The following is a 27,369-nucleotide window of genomic DNA, read 5'->3' as shown; positions in this document are numbered from 1 at the left end:
ATTTTCTTTTGAATTTTCTGTGCCCAGAAGATAGTATGGTTGCTATTTTTAGTGAAACTGAGGCTAAGAGGAAGATTAAATACTTCATCCCAAGTTAATGAGTGCAGCAGCCAGAAGCCAAACCCAGAAAATGTGTATCCAGAAATTTAATTCACACATTATACAGGACAACACCAGAATGAGATGTTAAATTGTTTAGAAGAAAGGTAAAAACATATTTTGAGACAGTTGTGTCCCTCCTTCTATAATTATTTTATCATATTATTAAAGTATTAATATAGTGGTATATATCATCTATATATATATATAAAAGCCTAATCAACCGTTCAACCACTCAACCGCTCAGGAGTGCCACTCAGCTGATCAACGGGTGCCAGAGGCTAGGCTCATGGCTGGTGAGTAAAGCTGTAGCAGCACGAGCCTTTCCCACAGACACTCCCCCTGCATGCCCCTCCCCTATCCGGACCAGGACCGGGACTGGGATTGGGTCCAGCACTGGGACTGACTGCACAAGCCCATGGCAACTTCTCAGTCATGGGCGTGCCGGTATCACTCTAGGACGGGTGTGCGGAGACTGCAGCAGAGCGGCAGCAAACCTATCCAGTTGTGGAGGCCTCAGGGGCAGTGTGGCCGGGATGAGCAGGAGCAGCATGGTGCCCGGCATGGGCTTGGGCTCCTCCCTGGCCACCTGCTGCTTTGTGCACTAATACATCCCTCAGCGGATGTATGACTGCTGTTTTTGGCCAATCCCCATAGGCCAGGCCTAGGGACCCCACCGGTGCATGAATCCATGCACCAGGCCTGTAGTCTATCCTATATAATAAAAGAGTAATATGCAAATTGACTGTACCTCCACAAGCCACACCCACCAGCCAATCAGGAGCAAGCATGCAAATTAACCCAACCAAGATGGCTGCAGCCACAGAAGGAGCAGGAGGCTTGGGTTTCCCTGGCAATGGAGGAAGCCAAGTTTCCTGCACACCCTGTCTGGCCCAGGCCTCCACTTAAGGTTACAAAGTTTCAATTATAGAAGATAAATAAATCCCAACAAAATGGCGGCAGCCACGGAGCTGGAGAGAGCAGGAGGCTTGGGTTGCCCCCAGCGATGGAGGAAGCCAAACTTCCTGGCTGGCCCAGGCATCCACTCAAGACTAAAAATTTTCAATTATAGAAGATAAATAAATCCCAGATCCCAGGGCCTGCAGGGGAGGGCAGTTAGGGGCAATCAGGCTGGCAGGGGAGCAGTTAGGCATCAATCAGCCTGTCAGGGGAGTGGTTAGGGAGTGATCAGGCTGTCAGGCAGAAGTGGTTAGGGGCAATCAGGAAGGCAGGCAGGTGAGCAGTTGGGAGCCAGCAGTCCTGGATTGTGAGAGGGATGTCCGACTGCCCGTTTAGGCCCAATCCTACTGAGATCGGGCCTAAACGGGCAGTCGGACATCCCTTGAGGGGTCCCATATTGGAGAGGGTGCAGGCTGAGCTGAGCCCCCCCCCCCCCCCCCCCCCCGCCCGTGCACAAATTTCAGGCACTGGGCCTCTAGTATAGTATAAAGTATATAGACAGTGTTCCAATAGCATTATGTAGTTTCTCCACAAAGAAAGCTAACACGGCACCCCGGTTCTTCCCAGTTCTGGTAACCTCTTTGTTGTGACATGTTTTCTTTTATCTGCTTTGTTTTTTTTTGAAGATTTTATTGTGAATCATAGTGTTCTTATATCCCACTTAAGTCATTTAATTCTCAGTTTAGACATGTGACTGTTACCTTAAGTAAGTCTGTGGAGTGGCACAACCATTTCTTTCCTCTCCTTGCTTCCCTCCTCTCTCTTGCGGTTTAACTCAACATTCTGCACATTCTTTGCTGGTGGGTGTATTTTTTATTGTTGTTGTTCTGAAGAATTAATATTCCTTATGTCCTATCATGATTGGAGACTCATTGAAAACTCCTCTTGATTACTTGGCAATAGATCTGTCATTGGAATACTGATTTGGAATACTAAGCCACTCTCAATTACAAATTTGTAGGGTAGCAGTAGAATTACGAATATTGTTATTTACCATCAGATAATATTATTGTCACTATTATCCACTTGTGCACTCCTACAGAGTGATATAATTTCAAAATTTATCTTTAGTATCAGAAAAACATGGTTTCAAATCTCAGATCTCATCTGTGACCCACCAAATTTGTTTATTTATCTGTTAAGAATATAATAATTATAATGATAGGATGAGAAATATGGTGTTTCAGGAGAGCTCTATAGATACCCTGGAACACCAAAATGATGAATAAATGGGTCCTAGAGCAAATTAAGCCTGAAACATTGCTAGAGGTGAAAAATGTCACACTGAAGCTGTTCTACTTCAGGCACGTTATGAGAAAGCAGGGTTCTTTGCAAAAAAAAAAAAAAATAGTTCTAGGGAAAACAAAAGGCAGCAAGGAAAGATGAAGACCAGATATGAGATAGATTGACTCCATAAAAGAAGCCGTGAGCATGATGAGTCTACAAGCGCTGAGCAGGGCTTTTGAGAACAGGACATCACTCACTCACAGCATCACCAAAAGTGGGAGCTGACTCAATGGCTGGTAACAGAATACTATTTACAGTTATCTATCAAAGTTGTTAGGAAGATTAAAGTGAGATAATTGATATACTCATTAAATATGAAGTCACCCTTTTCTAGTCAATTTGTGACTGAGATTTTTTTTTTAAAAAAAAGCCCACAAATAGGGGAAACAAAAGAAAACATTATGTTAATGTAGTTCCTTGAAAAATAAATTATATATTAAAGTTATACAAAAATGGGAACATTATTTAAATGCTAGAGGCTCGGTGCATGGATTCCTGCATCAGTGGGGTCCCTCGGCCTGGCCTGCACCCTCTCGCAATCCAGGACCTTTTGGGGGATGTCGGAGAGCCGGTTTTGGTTCGATCCCTGCTGGCCAGGCAAAGGGACCCCACTGGTGCATGAATCCGTGCACCAGGCCTCTAATATACATATAAGATCTTCGATTAATCTCTTCCCACCCTTCCTCTTCCCCGCTTCCCTCTGAGATTCATCAGTCTGTTCCATGTTTTCATGCCTGTGCATTGAGCGTATGTTCCCTGGTGGTCATTGTGCATCATAGCTATCAGCGGGTTGGCCAGTCGCTTAGGCTTTTAGATTTAGATATAGATATAGATATAGATATAGATATAGATATAGATATAGATATAGATATAGATATAGATATAGATATGTCAGCTCTAACCAGTTTGGCTCAATGGATAGAAAGTCGGCCTGCGGACTAAAAGTACCCAGGTTCGATTCTGGTCAAGGGCATGTACCTTGGTTGTGGGCACATCCCCAGTAATGTTTCTGGCTCTCTATCCCTCTCCCTTCCTCTCTGTAAAAAATCAATAAAATATATTTTTTGAAAAAGCTTTAGATGTAGATATGTCAGATGCTTACAGAGCAAGGGTCTTTTTGCTTGTTTGAAATAAGAAGTTTCTGATAGTGACAGCTTCTGCTGTCATTCGATTGGGTTAGAGTTAATTCCATTATTAGGAACACTGAGCTCTATAAATGTTAGTGCTGCCACTTATTTGTGTGTCTTTGAATATGGTACTTAACCTATCTCTATTTTTATTTTTTCATTCTCAAAATGAATCCACACTTTGAGGGGATATTGCATAATTTATGTGATTGTCTAACCACTAAGCTGTATACCCACAACCAATAAATAATAATAATAATAATAAGTCCACGTTTCAATTATAAAATTCTATACAATAGTTGTTCACCAAGGCAGAAATTCTTAAGTGTTCCAGGATGCAAAATCTCCCTCTAGTGGCAACTCAAGTCAGGCACATTACCCCTGCTACCAAGTACAGTTAAACAGTGCATTTGGCTTAAACATAGTTTCTTCTCCCATGATTTCATCCTTAATAATTATTCTGTCAAATTAACAGTATACAACTCAGTATAAACTAAATAACAGGCAGTCATTCCTTAGAGTGGTCTTTGATGCAGGACCATAGTCTCATAAAAAGACAATTTAGTAAATTTATTAACAAAGTTTAAGGGTTTTGTTTGTTTGTTTTTTTAAAGAAAGAAATTCACTGAATTTATAATGTTCACTTTATTGTAATATATGTTATGTAATTCCTCTTAAAAATAAATAAAATTTTTGCCTGGTCGGCATGGCTCAGTGGATGAGTATCAACCTATGAACCAGGAGGTCACAGTTCAATTCCTGGTCAGGGCACATGCCTGGGTTGTGGGCTTGATCCCCAGTGTGGGGTGTGCAGGACACGGTTGATCAATGGTTCTCTCTCATCATTGATGTTTCTATCTCTCTCTTCCTCTCCCTTCCTCTCTGAAATCAATAAAAATATGTTAAAAAAATAAAATTTTAAGTCAAAGAACACTATTGGTAACAAAATATACTTTTTATATTTAGTAAAATCTACTTTTAATTATACTTTATAGATCTAGAGTATATCTATTAATCATTGGGTTATTATTGGGCTTTTCTACCAATTTCAAATTTATCTCAATATAATTTAAAATAACTTTAATCTGAGACTATATTATATCAGAGGATTTTATTTTCAAAATATGTTAAATATAGGCCATGCCTTCCTCCTAGATTCTAAAAACGAAATCCCTGTTCTATTTCATTAATTATAAACCATGATTTGGTTTATGATTTGGTCAAATTTTTTATTACATAAGCAAATATAATGTAAGAGGAAGAAACATATCATAGTTCTAATTTTATTATGTAACACAGTGACTGCATTCCCAGATGTACTTCTAGTCTCTTTTCATAAGATACACTACCAACATGTTTGTGGTAATACTCTACAGAACATTATTTTTACCTTTTTATCTATGGAATAATACTGAACGTAGTTTGTTATTAACTTTGTATTGGAAAAATAATATTCAGAATGACATTTTTGAATCAGATATGTGTATGTGTGTTCCATACAGGTTGTATGGAAATATTATAATAAACTAGGGGCCCAGTGGATGAATTTGTGCACCTTGGAAAGAACTGTGGGCCATGAGGTTGTGGTGGGCACAGGGGCGGGTCTCGGCCCATCCTCCGCGCCCCTGACTGGCCCCTCCCGCCACGGCGCCCAGTCCCCTGTCTGCTGGCAGCCCCGCTCCTGCTGCTGCTGCTCCCAGGCGCTGATGGCTCGGGCCCCACTCGCACCCACTGACTGTGTGGAGCGATTGGGGCTGGCGCCAGCAACAAGTGCAAGCGGGACCGGCATCATCTGTGGGTGCAAATGGCAGCTGCTGCCCTGATCGCCCCTCAGGTGCAGGGGGAAGTGGAGAAGCCTTCAGGGGCAATCAGGGCCCAGCAACCACTGCTCACACCTGTTGACGGTGCTGAGTGATTGGGACAGATGCCGGGCACTGGCAGCAGGTGCAAGTGGGGCCGGCACCGGCAGTGGGTGTGAGCGGCAGCTCTGGCTGCAGCAACAGGTGCAAGTGGGGCTGTCACCAGTAGCAGGTGTGAGAGGCAGCTGTTGGCCCAGATCTCCCCTCAGGAGCAGAGGGAGATGAGAAGCCCTGAGGGGCCATTGGGGCCAGAAGCCGCCACTCACACCTGCTGACAGTGCGGCGCGATCGGAACTGGTGCCAGGTGCCGGCAGCGGTGTGAGTGGTGGCTCCGGCGCTAGCAGCAGGAGTGAGCGGGACTGGTGCTGGCCACAGGTGTGAGTGCCTGGTAGTACCCTGGTGCACAGGAGCAAAGAATTTTCAGTAACCACCAGAGGCTCGCCCTGATGACAGTGACCAGTGGCCCGCCTTGGTATGGTGCCCCTGCTCACCTGCTCCACCATCCCACCCCACTGACCCCACCATGTTCCGTGCTCCGCCGCCTGCTGCCAATGCCCGCCATGTTCCACGCGCACCCCCTGATGGTCAGCACATGTCATAGCGACTAGTCGTTCGGTTGTTCAGTTGTTCTGCCATTCAGTCTATTTGCATATTTGGGTTTTATATATATAGATTTGAGAAACTCACAGAATTCATCTATTCAGTTCTCTGATTTTATTGTTGAGGAAACAGAGGCCAAGAGAAATTATATCCACAGTTATATTGTAAAACAATCTCATTGATAAATTTCATCATTATATATTGAGTTTAAAGACAACAGTTAGAAATGACAAATACAGGATTCCATTTTAAAAATGATTCTGACAGAATTTGTACTCCATACCAACACATATGACTGAATAGAAATTAGCATATTCTTTGTCATGCTTCCATTAGCATTTTAAAAGATACAACTACAATGGTATTTATCACAGAAGCAAAGCAGGAATGATTTTCGGACATACTCATTTCTTTTTTTTCCTCTCACCAGACCAATGTTGACATTCCATTATATTGATTTAAGTTTATACTTATATTGATCAAGTTTATAATTGAACTGGAGCATACATTGAAAATGTTGGATTTTATATTACTACCAATGTTGATTTGTATTGTCAGGTGTTCATATTTCTGATGACATAGACACAGATACAGACATACACATAGTTATAAATATTGAGTGTAGCCACCTTTAAATGTAATCTGCTAATATGTATTCTAACTTTTATTTAAAATTTATTTTCCTTTGGTTTTATTATCATTTTATATTGACATATGATAACATTTTTCATTTCTTATTTATATTTGTGTCTGTGACTATGAGCTATTCTATGCAATCTATATAAAAGCCTAAGCGATTGTTATGACTGGTCGCTATGACGATGCACTGACCACCAGGAGGCAGACGCTCAACACAGGAGCTGCCCCCTGGTGGTCAGTGCACTCCCACAGCCAACCTCCCATGGTTCCTCCCCCCAGCTGGCCAGCCCTGATCGGCCCTGATCACCAGCCAGGTCAAGGGACCCAACCCGTGCACTGGGCCTCTAGTGTTGTAAATAAAACTTAAAAATTAAGTGACAGATATTTACAACATATAATAGTAAGAAGATATGCTACCATCTTTGCACATTTTCCACTAATACTAGTATATTTCTTACAAGCATTTTGTATGTTCTACTGTTGTTCCAAAACCAATGAGCAGAAACTATTGAAAAAATAATAATAAATTTGAATTGATATATATGAATCTGAATTACCTTTAAACTATAAGCTCTTTCTATATATTTTTAAGTTAAATACCAAAAATCTTTTATTTTTAGTTTTCTAATTATTGTTTAAAACTTTCAAGTAAAGAATTAGTCTTCCTTCAATTCTAAAGGCAATTTATTTTTCTAAGATACTAATTGTTTTAATAAACGAAAGATTTAACTTTCAAATGTATTTGAAGACTTTTATTTTTCAATACATAAAGGATCTGTGATATTTTATATTATTAAATACCCAATAAATCTTAAATTGGCTCTGAAAGTTAAAAAAATAAAATAAAATTTGACTTTGAGGAAGATCTCCTCCACCCTCTGCTGATAGGTAAACGCAACTGCAGGGTATTTGTTATTAAGTTGGTCCTTTATTTTTCTTTTCTTTTTTAAATTTATCTTTATTAAATTGTAAGGTATTTTATCATTTATTAAACAAATAAAGTATTATAAATGTCTCAAAGAAGCATGCATTTGGATCAAGCAAATATAAAACCAACCTGTCTGTTTAGTTTACTAGCCCTGAAAAGAATGGTAAAATGGCATCAATTTATCATTAATGACAAGAAGTCATAGAGCTACATGCTTCCAAATCATTATATAACTCAAATTTACTAGCCAACTGCATAAAGTAATCTATGGTGGTTTAGTGTTTGTACTATGGAAATTCTAAAACATTTAAAAAATTGTGAAAAATTTGACTTAAAATATTTGTGTCTGACTTATCACTGACAATATGTAGAGGTGAATTATGTAGTAAAGAAATACTGAAAGATTTTTTTAAAGGAGGAAATAGCTTTTAATAGTGAAACTAAATAGCATTCCAGCTATAAATCTCGATTCCTAAACAGATTCTATTTGGACTGACAGTCACATAAACATGAATTTCAATATTAAAGATGTAGGTTCATGAAAAATAGTCTTTATATTATTGTAAGGATTCTTAGCACTTTCATAAGTTTTACTCATTTAAACATATTACATTAAAATATAAAAAATGAAGATTTTATTAAAACACTCAGAACTGATATTTGTATTTGTCATAGTTGGTCAAATTATTTTTAGAAATAGCATTTTTCCAGGTGCTTATTCTCTTTCTTCCAGAGGCAGCAACTATTTTACATTTTTGTGTACCCTTCAAATTACTTTTAACACAATTATATGCCTATATCCTTCAACATTATGTACTTTTTGAGAGGGCACATATTTTTATAGTACCTTAATTTAAAATTTTAAAAGTTTTAATTATTAAAGTAATTCATGAATTTATTTTCATTGTTAAGAGTTTATATTACATATAGCACCGTTGTCCCTACTGATGACAATCCCCAATACAAAGGCCTTCTTCAAGGATAACCACTGTTCATACTTCAAAGTACATCCTTCCATTTCTTTCCCTATGCATTTACACATTGCTTGTTCATATTCTATACTCATTGATTTTTCCTTTTGGGTTGTCATTCTCTTACTGATTCATAAAAATTCTTTATGTATTCCATATATCAATTATTTGCCTGTTAGTTATGTTTCAAATACTTTTCCCCATTTCTTAGAGAAGTCTACAGATGGTTGACTGGCTGGGGATACAAGGACCTGCCACTCTCTCAAGATCTCAATTAGTGCTCCAGTTCCATGGCATCAGTCTGAAGCTGGTTTCCATTTGGAACCATGTCTTTGGTTAGCTTTTCCCCCATCCTATCATGCCTTCTTTCCTCACATTCTCCTGAGTTCTGTAATAAATTGCTTCAACAGGAATCCTTTGCTCGGGCTCTGCTTCTAGAAAACCTAACCTAGAAAAATTTCCCCCAAAATATTATTTAAAATAACAAACTAAATTACCCCAAGGAAAGTATGTATATAAAAATAATATAATTTTTTATTAACAAACATATATGCTTTTAGATATGTGCTACCATCTTGAAAGTGGTGTATTTGTTTTATTGACATTGCTTAACAAAGTTATCAAAATCATCTTTTGGGAATCATGTTCAGGGTCTGAAACACAGTCTTTGAATATTCATAGTATTTTCACTTATTTGCTTCCTGAAGTGTAGATTATCTGATTGAAAATTAAAAACAAAGACTGAATAATTAAACTCAATATCTATTTAATAAAAAATTGGACTGAACTTATAGTCAGGAAGGATATCAACGTGGTCAATAATGTTTTGGGTCAAAATAAGCCATGGTTAAATGAGATTATTTATAAGAGACAATTTAAGAAATATTTGTGATATTGGCTACATCACTATTTATTCAGTGATATAGATTAGATGATAGATAATAGATAGACATATAGATGGATAGATAGATGTCCAAGACGCATACTCAGGAAATTATAGTATTAGTCTACCAGTAGACAAAATTAGAAATTCCAGCTGAGAGAGGTTGGTGAAGTTATCAGCTAAATTAAAATACATATGCTGTGAAACAGTAAGAATTGTAAATTGTTACTCATAAATAAATCATAGTTGTTAAGCATTTATCATGTGCTAGACCCTGTTCTAAGTCCTTTTTTGCAGTTACTTATGTGTTCTTCAAAAAATCTCTTTAAGACAGTGCAACTATTATCCTCAGGATCAGAATTTAAGTAACTTTTTAAGCCACCCAACTCTTTTTTTATTTTTTTATTTTTTATTTTTATTGATTTTTACAGAGAGGAAGGGAGGGGGATAGAGAGTCAGAAACATCGATGAGAGAGAAACATCAATCAGCTGCCTCCTGCACACCTCCCACCGGGGATGTGCCCGCAACCAAGGCACATGCCCTTGACCGGAATCGAACCCGGGACCCTTCAGTCCGCAGGTCGACACTCTATCCACTGAGCCAAACCGGTTAGGGCCAAGCCACCCAACTCTTAAGTGTTCAAATCTAGATATTCTTTCATCAGAATCCACATTCTTAACAATTATGCATTCATTTGTATAAAAATACCAGAATATATAATATCCCTAAAGTATAAATGTCTCATTATTTACCTAAGCCTGGTCACATGTAGATATGGTGTTTAGATTTCTTTCTTCTGTCACTACTAACTTCTGTCTAATCTCTGGCTAAAATCCAGTCTCTGTTGTCTCTTCTCGTCACTAAAGAACTAAGATCATATCTGGATGGGTCTCAAGATGATATGTCTTGTTAAATATGTACCATGGCCCGTGTCCTTCCATTAATTCAGACAAGGAACTCATCTGCTTCCCTAAATTCTGCTAGAATAATCTCTTTGAAATGTATTCTCCTTTCCTATGGTAATAGTTCCCATTATCATGTTAATTTGGCATCTCTTCCTTTTTACTTAGGAGATTAATTTATACAGATCTGATCAGGGGAAATCTTTCTCTGCTTACATATCACCTTCAGGGTCAAATCATTTTTAGCAGTCATATAAAAGTAGACATTTCTGATGTAATAAGTAATTTATTAGGGTTATTTTCTTGTTTATTTAAAAAATAATAGTATACTCAATGTGGCTAAATTATATGCAAATATAATAAATTGCTAATTAAACATATCCAGCCAATTCTATGATTTCTCACTCTTTCTACCTTAGGCTGACAATCTCATTCTCTTCCCTGTAACCAATCACCCACTTGATCATGATCAGTCATCTTTTTAATGTGTCTCAGATGGTCTTCACTGACCCTCCTGGCTGAAGTGGCCCTTCCTCATGCTGTGCAAGTGATTTATCTGTTAAAAATGCTTTCATTAGTTCCCAATTTATTTAAGATAAAACAATAAAACATTTTGGAAATATAAGGATATATTATACCATCCTATATAATAAAAGCCTCCTATATAATAAAAGCCCAGCAGCAGAACGACCAAAAAGACCAGAGACCAGGATGACCACATCCCCTCTCCCTGGCTGGCCCCGCTCCAGCTTTTAGTGGCGGTCAGGCAGGCAGGCGAGTGGGCAGGGGCAATGAGGCAGGCAGGCAGAGGCAGTTAGGGGTGATCAGGCAGGCAGGTGAGTGGTTGGGAGCAATCCGGTAGGCAGGTAGGCAGGCAAGTGGTTAGGAACCAGCAGTCCCAGATTGTGCAAGGGATGTCTGACTGTCAGTTTAGACCTGATCCACAGCAGGATTGGGCCTAAACCAGCAGTCAGACATCCCCTGAAAGGTCCTGGATTGTGAGAGGGTGCAGGCCAAATTTCGTGCACTGGGCCTCTAGTAAAGTATAAGAATGTTGAAGTGAAATTGCATGACTTTTGTAATAGAAAGAATCTGGAAGGCTTCCAGCTAAACACTAACCACCTAACAGGTGTGAGCCTCATCTGTGGCTAAATGACATAATTAAATAAGATTGTATTGGAAATTTCTTCAAGCTTTTATCCAATTTAATTTTAATAAAAATTGATCAATTCCCTTTGGTATATTTACATATGATTTATTTTCTGCCATCATTTTCTTTTTTTTTTCCTATCATTTTCTTAATGTTGAAAAATTGTTATCTAGAGAGTGTTTGGTTTCTGTGAGTTTTCTTTCTTCCATTTTATCATGTGTCATAGGTTTTCTTTTCAGCATGGTCATTTAGACTTTACTGGGTTATTTTCTGAAATCTTGTCTGAGAAAGAATAGAACTGGAACAGTATTTATTTCATGTAACATTTCTCACAAATATAGATCACTGTTTTTAAAGTCCAATAAAAGTATATACTTTGGGCAGGTTCATCATAAGGGGATAGAATACTGATCTCAATTTATATATCCCTCTTCCCCCCCCCCCAATAGTTCTAATGATTTTTTAAATTAGAAGGTTTGGGACAGATTTCAAAAGTAGCTGATTATCTTAATTACTCTGTGTATGTGCTGCACCACTGTGACACTTTTGTTTGAATGCATTTCCTCAAAAAGGAAGAAATTGAAAATATACTCTGTACCAGGCAGAGTGTTAGGTTTGTATGTTGTGCCTTCTCATCCTTACACGAAATCGTTATAAAATAATTGTTACCTATGTTCTAGTTCATGTTACTAGTATGTGGCAGAACTTGGATTTGAAACTATTTATATTACTAGAGGCCCAGTGCACGAAATTCGTGCATGGGGGGGAGGGTCCCTCAGCCTGACCTGCACCCTCTCCAATCCAGGAGCCCTCATGGAATGTCCTAGTGACGGCTTTGGCCTGCTCCCCATGGTTCTCTGCTCTCTGCAGGGCCTGCCTGCTCCACACCACGGCGATGGCCAAGCAGGCCCTGCTGTCTGCTGTCAAGCTGCGTGGTCACCCTCACCTCCCGGGGCCGGTGATGGTCCCAGGAGCCTGCGGGTGTGGCTTGGCATGGCTGCTCTCGCCTCCCAGGGCCAGCAATGGTCCTGGGAGGCTGTGGGCTTGTTGCCCGTCCCCAGGACCCAGGCTGCTTGGCGCCTGTGTATGCAAATTAACCTTCCATCTTTGTTGGGTTAATTTGCATACTCCTGATTGGCTGGAGGGCATCGCGGAGGTACGGTCAATTTGCATCTTTCTCTTTTATTAGTGTAGATTATATTTTTGCTAATTGCATGTGTGTATATTTATTTATTTTTGCTAATTGTATGTGTATGTCTTGTTTAGTTTTGCTTTTTTCATAAAATACCATCAGTTTGGGGAGAGAAACAAACCAAATGAACATCAGGTGACCCTTTATCACCTTGGGCTCATAGTAGAAAAATATAAGACTTGTCAAAATTCTAAGGAAATGTTTGAAAAATGTTGGGAAAGGAAAATTTGAAGGGGGGTTTTGTTTTGCTTCTTTAACTTGCACAGAAAGATATACCTGTTTGTATATATGATAATCATTTCCAAGATGATATCTCTGAAACAATGCAAGATTGTTTTATGCCTTTGGATAATGCCTTTGGAATCATGGAAGCCTTTTTTCTTTCTCTTTTTTCAGTATTTCTAACTTCTTTAATGTATTTTATTTGTACTCTAATTTTAAATAGGTAATATATTAGCAGTTCATATAATCCCTTAAATTATAATCCATATCTTCCTCAACCATACCAAACAAGAAATTACCTTCTCATTTTACTCAGAATAGATCCAACATATGATGTTGTATTCTGTTACGGGTAATGATAGCATTTGTTAAGAGATCACTGAATAAAGTACTTTAAGGACATGAAAACATTTTATTTTCTTAGTCTCATATCAGTGAAGATGATAAAATGAAGGGCTTGTCATTTTATGTGTATTTGTTATTGTTTTGTTTTGGTTGCAAAAAGCAACAAATGAAATAGAGCCTTAATCGAGTTGACAAAGGGAGTGTGTACATTATAGTTAAGGTATTAAGTGAAATTTAGAGACAAAGCAAAACAAAACAGGAACCATGTTATGACACATTATGAAAACCAGTGAAAAATAGCAGTCGCCAGAATAGCAATATTGACCATACAACCAGGAATCCCTGAAATGGGAGCATGTCTGGGCCTTGCCTTTTCACTCTAGTGAAAGCAGTGCATGCCATGCTGATTATGAGCTGATCCTGTGGTTAGATACGGCTTAGCTTCTTATTCCTACGTTAGCACTTATTAACTGAGTGACATTAGTTGAGTTATCTTTCTGCTATAAAATGTCCATAGTAGTAGTATCTACTTCTCCATTCAGAAGCATTAAAAGAGATAAACTGTGTAAAAGTACTCAGTGCATCAGAGTTGATTAACATCTGCTACGCTCTCCTCTTCCTTCTTCTTCTCCATCATCAGTACTTTGATATTAATATGATTCAAAATTTTCCATGCTTCTCCTCTCAGTCTGTGTACTTACCTGTTGAATTAGCTTTCATTCAGGTCTTGTCTTCAACTCATCGTTGTGGTTTCTTCATAACTTTATCTTGCTTATAACTCTACACTATATTCTTTTGTGATTTAGTTTCCTCTTCCAATGACCTTAGTATCTCTAAATGTCCGAAATCAAACTCCAAGCGGCAGAATACATCCTTGTTGTTTATCCTTTGAGTGGAGCCTCTAATACCAGCTCATACCTTAGGTTGGTCTGTGATTCTATTAAGTTCAGGTGAATAACTTGTTGAATCCCATGGTCTATCTGGTGCTGGCTAACAGAGGCAGTGGTGGGACATTTTGCCCAGAGGGCATTAATCATGGCTGCCACATGCCTACTCCATCTAAACAAATAGACATAAAAAATTAAGGTTCAACGACTTACCAAATTATAGAACCAGAGTATGTAGTAAGGCTGGCTCTTGAATAACCATCTGTGTCTCCCAACCCCTTTTGAATAGACTTTAAATATTCCAGGTAATTGTGAAATTTTTGCAGGATACTAAAGTTGCTGTGAAAAATATTCTATAATGTTGCCACTTACAAATTTTTAATAAAATCCTTAAGTATCAGAATTTTAGTATTTATTGTTTTAATATAAACATAATTATATTCTGTTTCTTGAAGAACAATTATTTATTTTAAAATGTCTTATTTATAATTGAATTCTATTGACTTGTTCTTTTTGTCTTAATTTCTCAGGCTGCTAAGTTGGATATCACAGTGCAAGCTTTGGGGTCCCAATGGGGGACTCTGGATCAAGACGATCTACCCTGGTCTCCCGGTTGCCAATATTCAGAAGAAGTATTAGCAGAAGACATGATTCTCTTCCTTCTTCACCCTCCTCCAGTAATACAGTTGGTGTCCACAGTTCCTCTCCCTCCAGCACGAACTCAAGCTCAGGTAGTACAGGTAAACGCAGGAGCATATTCCGCACTCCTTCCATTAGCTTCCACCATAAGAAGGGGAGTGACCCTAAGCAAGAACCTACCAACCAGAACCTTAGTATTTCAAATGGTGCGCAAGCTGGTCACAGCAGTATGCAAAAACTGACTTTGGAAGAACATGTTAAAACCAGGGGAAGACATTCTGTTGGTTTTAGTAGTTCACGAAGTAAGAAGATAACAAGATCTTTGACGGAGGATTTTGAAAGGGAAAAGGAGCACTCAACTAATAAGAATGTCTTCATAAATTGCTTGAGTTCTGGCAAAAGTGAGGGGGATGATTCTGGATTCACAGAAGAACCGACTCGCCGTTCTGTTAAGCAGTCAACAAAGAAGCTGCTTACTAAATCCTTTTCCTCTCACTATAAATTTTCTAAGCCAGTTCCACAGAGCCAGTCCATTTCATTGGTACAGCAGTCCGAATTCTCATTGGAAATTACACAATTCCAAGAGAGAGAACCTGTATCAGTAAGAGCTTCTCCATCTTGCTCTGTGGATATAACAGAACGGGCAGGAAGCTCTTTACAATCTCCATTGCTTTCTGCTGATCTTACCACAGCTCAGACACCTTCAGAGTTTTTAGCCTTGACTGAAGATTCTGTTTCTGAGGCAGATGTATTTTCCAAAAGTGGAAGCATGGCATCCCACTGTGACAACTTTGGCCACAATGATTCTACCTCTCAGATATCCCCCAATCCTGCTGCTGTTACAATGGTAACAATAGACCGTATAGGAACTGTTCCCTGTGCAATTATGTCTCCTGGGAAATATAGGTTAGAAGGTCGATGTAGCACTGAATCGAATTCCTTACCAGAAACCTCTGCTGCTAATCAGAAGGAAGTGTTATTACAAATCTCTGAACTCCCTGTTACAAATGGGAGTGACTTAGAGAATCACCTACCAGCAGATACTCAAGGAGAAGAGCATATGGTATTACAAAATGGTGATACAATGTTGGCGACAAGCTCCCCAAGGAAACTTGGATTTTATGAGCAACATAAAGCAATAGCTGAACGTGTTAAAGGGATTCATCCTATATCAGATTCAAGGATAATACCTTCTTCTGGTGATCGTCATATTTTTAACAAAACATATGGATATGATGCAAATCCTGCCAAAGGTATACTGATTTTCTTTGTATAAATTACAATTTTTATTATAATTATTCAATTTTCTTACTCCATCTCATTAATTGAAACTACATTTTACTTATTTTTTATTCGAATATTCTTTTCTTTTTATAATTTGAAATTCGTTCACTATTTGACCTTAAGCTTAATTTGCTAAAAATGTAATTCAGCAATATTACTCATCTTTCTTAGTTGTGTTATCCATAATCTGACCCTCAGAGGAAAGTGGAAGGAAACAAATTTTATTTTCCATGTGGCTTTATCTAAAGCAAGGGTTGTCTTTTTTAGAGTTTATGGTGGAGTATTGGTATTTCTTAATTAATGTAATGAATATATTCTGCTATTACTACTACAACTACTACTACTACTACTACTACTACTACTACTACTACTACCAGTTCTCCCAACATTGAAAGATTTTTCTGTCCCACTTACTGTTCTGTGCTCTTTAGATACATTAATTCATTTAATCCTCAAATCATTGAAATCACTCCTCTTGTTATAGCACATTGTACAGGCAAAACAGTTGAAGCACAGGTAGCTTAAGTAATGTGTCCAAAGTTACAAAGTTGTATGTAATGGTTTGGGATACAAACCCCATGAGGTAGGCACTAGTATATTCCCCAGTTAACAAACGTGAAAACTGAAACCAAGAGACCATATAGCTGATAAGCAGCATAGCCAAATTACAACCAACTCAATTCAAAGCTCGGGTTTTTAATGGCCAGCCTATAATACAAATATGACCCTGGCTCTTTCCAAAACATTAAGAATAATAATACTAAAATATAAAATAAAATTTATAAGTCAAATTTATATTATAATGTCAGGAATCATAAGATTATATGATGTATCTAACTAGTCCCTCCATGATTATGGCAATTTTAAACTTTTAAATCCATGAATTAATTGTTCAGCGATACAATTATATAGCTTAGTGTTTTTTCACATTTGATCATTTTTATGTATCTGTCTACTTTTTTGTTTTGTTTCTATTCATTTTGTTCATTCTGCATGTTTGTAATTATAATATGAAATAAAATTCTTTGACCCAGTGAAGCTGTGCACAAATTGTCCTCAATATTTTCCTCTAAAATACATTTTAAAAATTAAAAGAACATTGTGAAGTACAAAGGAAATACATTGCTTCTAGTCTGTCAGAATCATAACATATTGACATTTTACTTCCAGACTTTTAGCTGTAGCTACATTTAAAAAATTATAGAAATTATTTCTTTTTAAAGTGAATTTACTGGATGACATTGGTTAATAAAACCATACAGGTTTCAAGTCTACAAATTAATAAGACACCATCTGTATACTGAAGCGTGCACCCACCACCCAAAGTTTCTTACCACTACCATTTGTCCTCTCTTTGCTCTCTTCTACCTCCCCAACCCCCCTTTTCCTTCTGGCAGTCACCAAACCACCTTCCCTCTGACAGCTGTCAGTCTGTTCTCTGTATCTGTGAATCTGTTTCTATTGTGTTTATTTTGTTCATTAGATTCCACATATAAGTAAGATCATAAGGTATTTGTCTTTCTCTGACTGGCTTATTTCCCTTAGCAAAATACTTTCCAGGTCCATCCATGCTGTCACAAAAGGTAAGATGTCCTTCTTTTTTATGTATTCGATTGAGTAAATGTACCACTGCTTTTTTATTCACTCATCTACTGATGGACACTTGGGATGCTTCCAGATCTTGGCTCTTGTAAATAATGCTGCAATAAATATAGAGATGCATATATTCTTTCATATTAGTGTTTTGGGTTTCTAGGATGTATTTTCAGAAATGGGATAGATGGGTCATAACACAGTTTCATTTTTTAATTTTGGGTAAACTCCATACTGTTTTTCACAGAAGCTGCACCAATCTGTACTCCTACCAACAGTGCAGGAGGGTTCCCTTTTCTCCACATCCTCCACAACACTTGTTGTTTGTTGATTTATTGTGATTTATTGATTATAGCCATCTTGATGGTTGTGAGGGGATATCTTATTATAGTTTTAATTTTTCTTATGATTAATGATATTTGAATCTTTTTATACATCTACCGGCCATCTGTATGTCCTCTCTGGTGAAGTGTCTATTCAGGTTCTTTGGCCATTTAAAAAAATATACTTTATTGATTTTTTTACAGAGAGGAAGGGAGAGGGATAGAGAATTAGAAACATCAATGAGAGAGAAACATTGATCAGCTGCCTCCTGCACACCTCCTACTGGGGATGTGCCCACAACCAAGGTACATGCCCTTGACTGGAATCGAACCTGGGACCCTTGAGTCCGCAGTCTGACACTCTATCCACTGAGCCAAACCACCTAGGGCTCTTTGTCCATTTTTAAAATGGGTTCTTTATTTTCTTGGTATTGAGTTATATAAGTTCTTTATAAATTTTGTAAAATAACCCTTTATCAGATATATCTTTGGCAAATATATTCTCCCATTCAGTGGGTTGCCTTTTCATTTTATTGATGGTTTCCTTTGCTTTGCAAAAGCTTTTTAGTTTGATGTGGTCCCATTTAAATTTTTTTTATTATGTTTCCCTTACTCGAGGAGATATATCAGAAAAAATATTGCTATGAGAAATGTTCAAGATTTTACTGTCTATATCTTCTAGGATATTTATGGTTTCATAACTCAAATTTAGTTTTTAATCCATTTTTAATTTATTTTTGTTATGGTGTGAGGAGGTGGTCTAGCTTCATATTTTTGCAATATTTTGTCCAATATACCTAACAGCATTTATTGAATACACTGTCTTTATCCCATTATATATTCTTGTCTCCTTTTTCAAATATTAATTGACCATAAAGGCATAGGTTTATTTCTGTGCTCTCTATTATGTTCCATTGATCTATGTGCCTGTTTTTATGCCAGTACCATGCTGTTTGATTAACCTGGCCTTGTAGGATAACTTGATATCAGGTAGCATGACACCTCCAACTTTTTCTTTCCAAGATTGCTGAAGCTCTTTGGAGTCTTTTGTGGTTTCATATAAATTTTTGGAATATTTGTTCTAAAACTGTGAGATATGCCATTGGTATTTTAATAGGAATTGTATTGAATCTATAGATTTCTTTGGGTAGTATGGACATTTTAATGATGTTATTTCTTTCTATCCTTGGACACAGTATATGCTTCCAATTATTTGTATCTTCCTTAATTTCTTCTTTTTCTGACCACAGGTCTCTTACCTCCTTGGTTAAATTTATTCCTAGGGACCTTATTTTTTGTTGTTGTTGCAATTGTAAATAGTATTATTTTCTTAATTTCTTTTTCTGATTATTCATTGTTATTTTATAAAAATGCCATAGATTTCTGGGCATTAATTTTGTATACTGCTGCATTGCCAAATTCATTTATCAGTTCTAGTATGTTTTTGGTGGAGTCTTTAGGGTTTTTTCTATACAGTATCATGTAATCTGCAAATAATGACAATTGTACTTCCTCCTTTGCAATTTGGATGCCTTTTATTTCTTCTTGTTTGACTGCTGTGGCTAGAACTTCTAGTACCTTGTTGAATAAGAATGTGAAAGCAAACATCCCTGTCTTGTTCCTGATCTTAAAGGAATCACATTTATTTTTTGTCCATTGAGTATAATGTTGGTTGTGGATTTGTCATACATGCCCTTTATTACATTGAGGTATGTTTCCTCTATTCCTGCTTTGCTGAGAGTTTTTATCATAGATGTGTGCCGGATTTTATCAAATGTTTTTTGATATGGTCATGTGATTATCCCTCATTTTGTTTATGTGATATATCATGATTAATAATTTGTGAATATTGTACCATCTTTGCATTCCTGGAATAAAACCTACTTGACATGGTGTATGATCTTTTTAATGTATAGCTGAATCTGATTTGCTAATACTTTGTTGAGGTATTTAGCATCAGTGTTCATCAGGGATATTGGCCTATATATTTTTCTTTGTAGTATCTTTATCTAACTTTGGATTTGGATAATCCAAATTATTCAAATAATTTAGCCTAGTAAAATGAGCTTGGAAGTCCACCCTCCTCTTGAATTTTTTGTAATAGTTTGAGAAGGATAAATATTAGTTCTTTTTTAATGGTTGGTAAAATTCACATGTCAAGCTATCTGGTGTAGGACTTCTATTTGCTGGGAGTTTTCTGACTACTGCTTAAATTTGATTAGTTATTCAGGTTTTCTGATATTTGCTGATTCAATTTTGGCAGATTGTATGTTTTTAGGAATTTATCTATCTCGCCTCAGTTGTCCAATTTGTTGGCATATAGTTGTTGGTAATATTTTCTTACAATCTTTTGTATTGCTATGGTGGCACTTGTTAATTCTCTTTTTTAATTTCTGATTTTATTTATTTGGATTCTCTCTCATTTTTCTTGATGAACCCGGTTAAAGGTTTGTCAACCTTGTTTCCTTGTTTATCTTCCAAAGAAACAACTGTTGGTTTCATACACACACACACACACACACACACACACACACACACACACACGCATAGATATAATTGATTTCAGAGAAAGGAAGGAGAGTAGGAGAGGGATAGAAAAATCAGTGATGATAATCATTAATCAGCTACCTCCTGCATGCCCCACACTGGGGATCGAGCCCACAACCCAGGAATGTGCCCTGATCAGGAATATTACCATGACCTCCTGGTTCATAGGTTGGCACTCAACAACTGAGCTACACCGGCCAGGCTGATTCCAAAAGTTTTAGGCTTCAAAGTAATTACATGATTAAGCAAACTAAACTACCACTGTTAATTTTAAAAGTTTTCTGTGAGAGAGAATTTTTAAATGCTACTAAGTGTTTCCCATATACTTTCAATGGAACATTTATGAAAACTACATTTAAACATTTATATTCGTTTTTATTTATTTGTTGTTGTTTTTTGTAATAGTTCTTGCCAGCAGCCTCAGTCCATATCGCGAAGGAAGATTTATAGAGAGACGACTGCGGTCTTCATCAGAAGGAACTGCAGGGAGTAGCAGAATGATTTTGAAACCAAAAGATGGAAATGTAGAAGAAGTTAATAGTCTAAGAAAGCAAAGAGCAGGTTCGTCGTCTTCAAAAATGAACAGCATGGTAAGTAAATACATGTGCCTGCACATGATGAAATAATTCCCTCTGTATCTGGTAAGTTCTTGCATGCTAAATGAAAACAGACTGAAGACTAGACTCCTTACATTTGAAGGGAAAATTGATCTCCATAGTTTGATGTCACAAGTCAGAAGTGTAGGCTTGTATTTAAGACCCTCATGACAGACAGGAGCATACAGAGAGGGCTGCCCTTAATCCCTGTCTTCTTTGCTTCCGTGGAAAGTTTGATGTTCTCCATTCTAGAACAAAACCCTGGAATGCACAGCTAAGGAAAATGCTGATCCTGAGGATACTCCTGACACCATCATTGCACACCATGTCATCACTCTCTAGCTAGCATAGAATGTGTCCGTTTGTAAACTAACCTTATGTCAGTACCACGCTTAGACCCTTTAATGGACCCTACTCTGCCTGTCCTTTTACAGTTGCCCTTCCACACAAAGTGAGGTGCCTGAGGGTCAAAGGCAAAATCCACAACTTTTGCACGTTCTAAGTATTAGAGGTTCCAAATTCCTGGTCCAAACTGTGGGTGCCTGCTGATGAGGGTGGAGGTGGGGCTGCATCTAGGCTTGCACTTGTGGACGGGGTGTCTCAGAGGCATGTGAATGAAGCTTCTTTGTAATGTGAGATGGAGTCAGGGGTGGGAAGAGGTGACCAGTGGACTGTAGCCCAAGGGGTCAGGAGGCCTCAGGTCTCTCAATTATTGGGGTGGGCTTGTCTTTTGGAGTTCACTTTATTTACTTTCTCACAGATTTGTCATTTTTTCAGTAGCATCTCTGATCCCTAATATTTAGCAGTGTTTCTTTCAAATGATCTACCTACCTATTTATTCATGCATATATGTGAAAAATACATAAAACGATATAAGTTTGACATCTCTGTATATGCTAGATAACTTTTTTAAATGAAATTGTTAGCTTATATAGTTCAGACCATCATTTTGTGAAGAAGGCTTAGGTTACTGAGATACTGCTGAGTGATAGCAAGACCACCATACGTGAAGTTAGAAGTTCTAGCCATCAGGTCAGGCTTGGCCAGATTTTAATCTTGAGAAAATCAGAATTACAAACCAACAAATGATAATGGGCTTCTTGTTTTTATTATACTAAAACATGATTGTGTGTATTTACATATTTATATATAGAAACCTATTATATTATATTTCATCTTTCTTTCTTGTTCTTTGGTGCTTTGAAACTTATTATTTTGGCAATTGATTTTTTTTTTTGTCTAAGTTTAAGAAAATGTTAAGAAAGATTTCCAATTGATGTAAAATTATAGGGTATGGCTAATGAATTATTATGAAACCTAATAATTTCCATTATTCCTTCACAGAATTTCCGTTATTCCTTCATAGATCATATTTACTTTAATAATTGTGCACTATTTATTACACTTGCCCAAAGTTGTGCCTCTTATGTATTCTATCTCATTTTTATACTACATTTAAATATTTTCCTTGTTATGTCACAAAATAACTTTTCCTTTGAGATACACTTTCAAGATTTAAAATTTAAAATATCAAAGCACAAAAATGTAATTTTAGCTTTTATTTAAGGCTTTTTATGAATTTTCAAAATGTGTCCCTGCAGTAATGTAGATTTTCCAGTAGATGGCAGGACTACACCATTGCCACGGGGAAGGAAAGGTTATTAAGCAGCAGATGTTCAGTTTCCCATCTCATGACACACATGAATTGATTACTAAAATTCTGCGCACACCAAAAATATATATTATATTTTCTCAATATGACAAAAAATAGGTATAATTTTGATTAATCCACCCTGGGAAGCTATTGTTGTGTTGGCCGTTGTCATCTTTTTATTTGACAATCTAAGGGAAAAGAGGTCAGTACACCTGACTAAACAGTCAGGTATTGCAGGTTTTAAAAATTCTTGTGACACACCAGTTGAAAATCGCTGCTATAAAGTATTAATGTTGGGACAGAAACTTGGTTAAAATATTGTACATTTTCACTGGATTGACAGGTAAAACTTGTTGAAATAACTAATGAAACACTTGAATTTTCACATGAAACCTATTAAAAATCTCTATGACATTACTGTTTTCCTTTGGATTTGCAAATACTATCTCATCCTTTAATTAACTGTTTAATAGTTAATTTAAAATGCATAAAATATATTCTTTATCTCATGGCAATAGGAGTGAGGAAGAAATGCTAGAGTTCCTTAGGTAATTTTAGCTGTATGTGAAACAAGTGACTTACGTATTTAGAAAATTATAGCTTTTTGTGTGAAAAGTAAACCACATTTTCTATATTTCTTTTCCAAAATATTTCAAGTGAATATATATACTTAAGATACACCCATAGTTCAGCTATTTTTTTCTTTTAGAGCAATAATAAGAGCAACATGCATTATTAAGGCTAATTTTAACCAAGGGACTATAGTTAATGCTTCACATGTATTAAAACATTAAGTCCTTACAAAACTATGAACCAAGGGATACTGTTATTGATCACAGTGTGCAAAATAGGAAAATAAGGCACTAAGAAGATAAGCACTTGCCCCAAAATACAGATGGTAAGTGGCAGAGATAGGATTTAGATTTGGACCCTAGTTGTCTAACTTTAAATTATGCTTGTTTTGGGGGGCGGGGGTATAATAGATGTAAATTAGTTTTTTATTTTTTCTGAATTATTTATGTGTAATGAAGTTAACACATTTAAGACAAACTGCTTGCTCTAAGTGTAGACTGAGACCTTCCATAAGGAATACAAAAAAGGAATACAATTTAGTACTTATTCTGGACTTAACATTTGGTAGTATTTCTTGACATGCTGATGAATGGTATTAGTGTATTTACTGAGAGATAGCTCATTCAAAAAGGAACTTAATCACAAAAGAAGATACTAATACTTAGAAAGAACAGGAGTACTTTGTACTAGTATAGTTCATGGAGATTTAATTCTACCAATAGGATATGGCTCTATTTATTAAGATGCTAAGGGTTCTTCAATGACCAAAAATATGCCCTAATACATTAGATAGACCACCATTGTGGATATTTCAATCTGAAAGGGAAATGGTGGGATGTATAATTCTTTGAATATCTTTAGCTCAGAAGAAATTAGACTTTGCTTAAATTTATTATAAGAAACCAAAATATGTCTGAAACCATTGTACAAGCATTCACATTTACTATATATGCTCAAACTTCTTTAAAGACTTTTCTTAATTTTTCTATAATGAATAACTTTCTTGATACTTTTCATAGGCGGGTGCAAATATTAAAAAATAAACAACCAAAAACAACACAACACATTTTTTCTCCAGAAATAGGCTCTTTCTTCCTGGGAACTTCCCTTCCAGACTGTGGTATATCATTGAATAAATATAAGGATTTGTCATGTTTCTCCCACAGCTTTACACAGTTGAAGTCTACCTCCAAATATTTACAGTATCACCCTACTTTATAAGAATTATTAATGGGAGGATAGATTATGTGTTACGATCAATACTGAGGATCTGTCATTACAGAAAGGAAAGTGCCTGAATGTGCGAGTAAAGATAAGATGAACTATGTGATAGCAAATAGCTCCCAAATCTCAGTGACTTAATAATATGTTTTTCTCAGTCATTGTAGAAGGTGCTGGGAGTTCTGTTCAAGGTCTCATTCTGTATCCGGGCTGTTGAAGCAGCTACTCTTGCAAACTTTACCTTTCACCAGGGCTAAAGAGCTCTCTGGAAGTCCCCATCCCAGTAATAAGTGCTCCGACCCATGAGACTCACTTCATTGCTCACAGCTCATTGATCTAATCCTGTGGCCCAAACTAGCCACAAAAGGCACCAGGAAGCAGTCTTTTCCTTGTTTCTGGAAGGAGTAGACCCAGGTATGCTTGGTCAGCACTGATGACTGTCATATTCTCAAATAATTTATTGTTTCTCAGTTCTTTCAATAAACTGTGATTTCCTGCTTGCCTTTCCCTCCCTTTTGTCGTATAAAGGGTCCTGACTTTTGTCAGGCTGCGCTGGTCACTGTGATTGAGGAAGTAGAGGACATCTTTGACACTGAAGGATTCATTCATAACCACACATTTTATTTTTTTGGCATGTGCTTTCTTCCTGACTTAAAAGCCGTAAGATGTAGATCTAAAAACTGCTCAATTCAATTTCTGGGAACCCTACTCTATTTGGAAGTATTTATTTTTTATTACATTAAAACGCTGATTTGGAAATTTGTGTTATCTTTAAGTGACTCAGCAAATGCATCCACAAAGTTGCCCTGAACTATTTGTGCTGAGTGACTCTGACAGCATTCATTTATGGCTAGTTTTACTCTGACACAGCGTAATTTCTTTCATTCGCAGATTGGCATCCTGCTGCCTTTGTGTAGAAACTGTGAATTGCACAGTGAAAACATAAGCTGTAGGAGGACTTCTTCAATAGAAGAACAGACCAGATTTATATTTAAGCAAAAAGTTGTTACTTGTAGATCATTAGCATCTCATGTCATATTTTAATCATTTGGTATGTCAAATCTAGAACTTAGATATTACTAATAATAGTTAAATAATGTAAGACTAATTAAGCCCTATGTTAAATAGTCAAGCACTTTGCTATGCATTCGCTTTTCTTCTGTGCCCTACTATGTCCTACTTTATTAATTTATCTTTTATTCATTTATCCATTCATCAATACATTTACAGTTTCTTTCAATAAAAATTTATTGAGACCTACTCTGAAGATGCAAAGATAAAAGAGATAGCCCTTCAGGTATTTAAAGTTCCATATTGGGAGATATTAATGTGATCTTGTCAGTACAACAGATTTAACCATTTTGACCATCCTAAATGTGGGGGCGGGGGAGGCTTGATTTGGATTGTGACCTTTGATATCAAATATTAAAAGGATTAAACAAGAACTACTGTATCTCTAATTTATATGGAGTCTATCTCACATGCTCAATAGATGCTGTTGAATATATATGTAAATTCTTGTGTCCTTTGCTAATTTCTACCATTGAGGCCCGGCTTTGAATGAACAGGGACTCTGAGAGACAAGAAAGTACAACATTAAGTTTCAAAGGATAGTTTCAAAGAAAAGATGATTAGAAAATCTGTTTGAATAAATTTCTCCTCTTCTGAAATCCTAGGAGAGACTTTTGAATATTTAAAATATTAATGGCTTTTTGAGGGTTAAAATAATAATTTTAGCTTTTGATTTAACTCATTGTCAATGGGATTAAAACAAATATAATTGCTTGCTACAGGGACATCTAATGAGAAAAAGAGATCCTTAATATTTTTAAGGAAATGGAGCCACACAAATCATTCTCTTCAATCCTTTTATACTTTAAGAAGGAGAATCACAAGTATCACTCATTCAACATAAAATTACATTTGTTGATAACCAGTATATTAATTTTAGATTAATAGTCCTCATCCATAATGCCTTTATTGATTTTACTAGTTACTAATGATACTTTTCCTATTAATATCTTTCTCAGTTATATGACATAAATGGCAATCACCACTTAGTTATTTGAATGTGTCTCATTTTACCTGTTAGACATTCATCTTTTAAATGGATGAAATTTTTGATGTATTAACATTTCTTATAGCATTTAATATAGTGCCTGGTACACAAAAATATGGGTGAATTAAAGGTAAAATTGCTGACTAGGTTACGATACATGCTTTTAGTACAATCTTTGTGTGTGGTGTGCTTATGTACATTTTTTGACATTTTAATTTATTATACAAATGTGCAGGTACTTTTGTGAAGCATTTTTTGATAGAGCTTTGGTTTTTTATTCTAAAGTCTTGATCATGAAGGCCGTACCAATTATGACACTATTCCAGTAGAAAAAAATATTTACTTTATTTTTACTTATTTTTTTTTAAATTTGTTGGGGTGACATTCGTTCTCCAAACCACACATTTTTGAGTGTACAACCCATCTATACACTGATTCATGTGTTCATCACCTCAAGTAAAGTCTCTTTCCGTCCCTACTCCCAACCCCCTTTGCCCACCTTCACCTGCCTCCCTTACCCCTTTCCCTCTACTAGTAGCGGTCACCACACTGTTGTGTCTATGTGTTATATGTATATGTTTTTGGTTAAACCCTTCACTTTCTTTCATCCAGTCCCCAACCCTAGAAAATTAGCCTTATGGAATGGCATATAAGATCATATCAGTACAATAGTTATGGACTTGCCATACAAAAGAGACAAGAAATAGTAAATTACTCATGATATTTATTGGAGAACTTATTAAAAAATACAAGTTCTTGGTCAGGTATGTTGAAAGTGATATTTTAAAACTCCTGTGCATATTTTATCTAGTCCAACTCACTTCATTT

General features: G+C 36.6%; 1 protein-coding gene across 5 annotated transcripts in view; it reads left to right on the top strand.

The window, feature by feature from the left end:
- Positions 1 to 27,369, top strand: part of CCSER1 (coiled-coil serine rich protein 1) — a 666,784-nt gene that overhangs the window by 128,086 nt on the left and 511,329 nt on the right. For all 5 annotated transcript variants that reach the window (XM_079769292.1, XM_079769290.1, XM_079769289.1 and 2 more), the window contains exons 2-3: positions 14,583 to 15,944; positions 20,844 to 21,028. In XM_079769292.1, coding sequence (XP_079625418.1) covers positions 14,624 to 15,944; positions 20,844 to 21,028 — 1,506 coding nt within the window. In that variant the 5' untranslated portion in view covers positions 14,583 to 14,623. The remainder of the gene's footprint in view (positions 1 to 14,582; positions 15,945 to 20,843; positions 21,029 to 27,369) is intronic.

Source organism: Cnephaeus nilssonii (assembly GCF_951640355.1).
Source record: "Cnephaeus nilssonii genome assembly, chromosome: 1".
In the NCBI taxonomy this organism is placed as follows: Eukaryota; Metazoa; Chordata; class Mammalia; order Chiroptera; family Vespertilionidae; genus Cnephaeus; species Cnephaeus nilssonii.
Note: the sequence above shows the minus strand (reverse complement) of the source record. Positions and strands in the feature narration are given on the sequence as shown.